Source organism: Chrysochloris asiatica, unplaced genomic scaffold, assembly GCF_000296735.1.
Source record: "Chrysochloris asiatica unplaced genomic scaffold, ChrAsi1.0 scaffold00535, whole genome shotgun sequence".
NCBI classification, from domain to species: domain Eukaryota; kingdom Metazoa; phylum Chordata; class Mammalia; order Afrosoricida; family Chrysochloridae; genus Chrysochloris; species Chrysochloris asiatica.
In genome coordinates this window covers 238518-240489 of record NW_006409053.1, presented here as the reverse complement: position 1 = coordinate 240489, position 1972 = coordinate 238518, and the positions used below count along the sequence as shown (strand labels likewise).

The 1972-nt window shown below is 33.4% G+C and overlaps 1 protein-coding gene across 1 annotated transcript; it reads left to right on the top strand.

Moving 5' to 3' along the window:
- The first annotated feature begins 682 nt into the window (after positions 1-682).
- Positions 683-1630, top strand: LOC102824210 (olfactory receptor 8H1-like). The gene has a single exon (XM_006877598.1). The coding sequence runs from the start codon at positions 683-685 to the stop codon at positions 1628-1630; it is 948 nt and encodes a 315-aa protein (XP_006877660.1).
- Positions 1631-1972: the final 342 nt, after the last annotated feature.

Genomic DNA, 1972 nt, shown 5'->3' with positions numbered 1-1972 from the left:
TCACTAGTACAGAAGTAGTGTTTGTGTTTTGAAAATGCAATTTTCTGAAGAAATTTGGCAAAGTTAAGATAACAAAATATTTTCTTCAAATAGTCTGTAGTTTAAAATTTAATATATCATATATGGTAAAGCAGGTAAAATTTCTAATTTTTAGTAATATAATATTGGAAACAAAGAGATAGTTAATGATGCATTAAACTATGTTTCAATAATTGTTTACAACACGTTTAAATTTTTTTCTCAGGCTGATGAATTTAATTAAAATTAAAAGTATGTGGTAGGAACATGGGAGAATTATTGAGCCAACATTCACTAGCTCTGCCTCTGGATAAATTACTAAAGCTACTGTGATCCCAATTTTTTATGTAAAACCTATTGTACAATATTTAATGGGCATCAAAGACGTTAACAAAAGGAACCATTGACAATACTGGAAATTAAAAATTAATTGCAGTTTACTTTCTGCTTATGAAATACAAAGTCATCATGTACCCGTATTTACATATGGCACAAAGTTAAGATTTTATAGTTATCTTATATAAACCATCTTTATCATAAATTTCTAGGAAAACAAAATTATGTTTTTTAAATGCTACTTTATTTATATTAACAAAAAAGTTTATGTAGTCACTGATGCTAAGTATCAACTTTAATCTCCTACAGTTTAGAGAAATTGCACACAATGGGTAGACGGAATCACACTAGCATGTCACATTTCATCCTAATGGGATTGACAGACTCTGATGAGATCCGGCTGATCCTCTTTAATCTCTTTCTCCTGATATACCTGGTTACTGTGCTGGGGAATACTGGAATGATACTGATAATTCGCCTGGATCCGCGGTTGGACACTCCCATGTATTTTTTCCTCAGCCACCTATCATTTATTGACCTTAGTTACTCAACAGTCATTACGCCTAAAACCTTAGCGACCTTACTGACTTTTGATAAGTATATTTCATTTAGTGGCTGTTTCACTCAGATGTATTTTTTTGTCTTTCTGGCTGGCACTGAATGTTTGATTCTCTCTTCAATGGCCTATGATCGCTATGTAGCTATCTGCAACCCACTACAATACCCAGTTGTTATGTCCACTACACTGTGCCGCTCCTTCATCACGGCATCCTATTCAGTTGGCTGTAGTGAATCACTTGTCAATGTACTTTGCATGAACACCTTGCATTTCTGCAATTCCAATGTAATCAATCATTTTTTCTGTGACACAACACCAATTTTATCTCTGTCATGCACAGACACACGTGATATTGAGACCGTGATATTCATCGGTGCTGGTTCTACACTAGTGGCATCTCTCATCACAGTCTTTGTATCCTATGCAGCCATTCTCTCTACTATCTTGAAAATTAACTCCACATCAGGAAAACAAAAAGCCTTCTCTACCTGTGCCTCCCACCTCCTGGGAGTCACCATTTTCTATGGTACCATGATTTTTACTTATTTAAAGCCACGTAGGTCCTACTCCTTGGGAAAGGACCAAGTGGCTTCTGTTTTTTATACTATTGTGATCCCCATGCTGAATCCACTCATTTATAGTCTCAGGAATAAAGAAGTGAAAAATGCCCTCATTAAAGTTATGAATAAGAGAGTGAGCACCAGGAACTTAAAATAACAGTGATGCTAGATCAATGCTAAGTATTTGATCTCATAGTTTCTTTGTATCCTACTAGTGATTGTTTTGTCTTTCTCTTCAGAAACAGTTTAATGTTTCAGTAGTCTCTGTTTCTATTTAGCCATTCTTTATTTGACTATATATAATCTTGGACATTTCTAACAATTTTTTTTTTAGAAGTGCATCCTATATTTTGAAACCATAAAATATGTGTTATGTTTATTTCTATATCTAAGATTCAAGGGATATTGATGTCAAAAGAAAAAAATTGTATCATTTTTAAGCTATATCATAAGAATCCCATGAATGTTCAAATTAAGACAGTATAATTATGATTAATAA

Excerpts from the sequence above, each read along its gene's own strand:
- LOC102824210 (XM_006877598.1), top strand. The coding sequence starts at position 683 with ATGGGTAGACGGAATCACACTAGCATGTCACATTTCATCCTAATGGGA.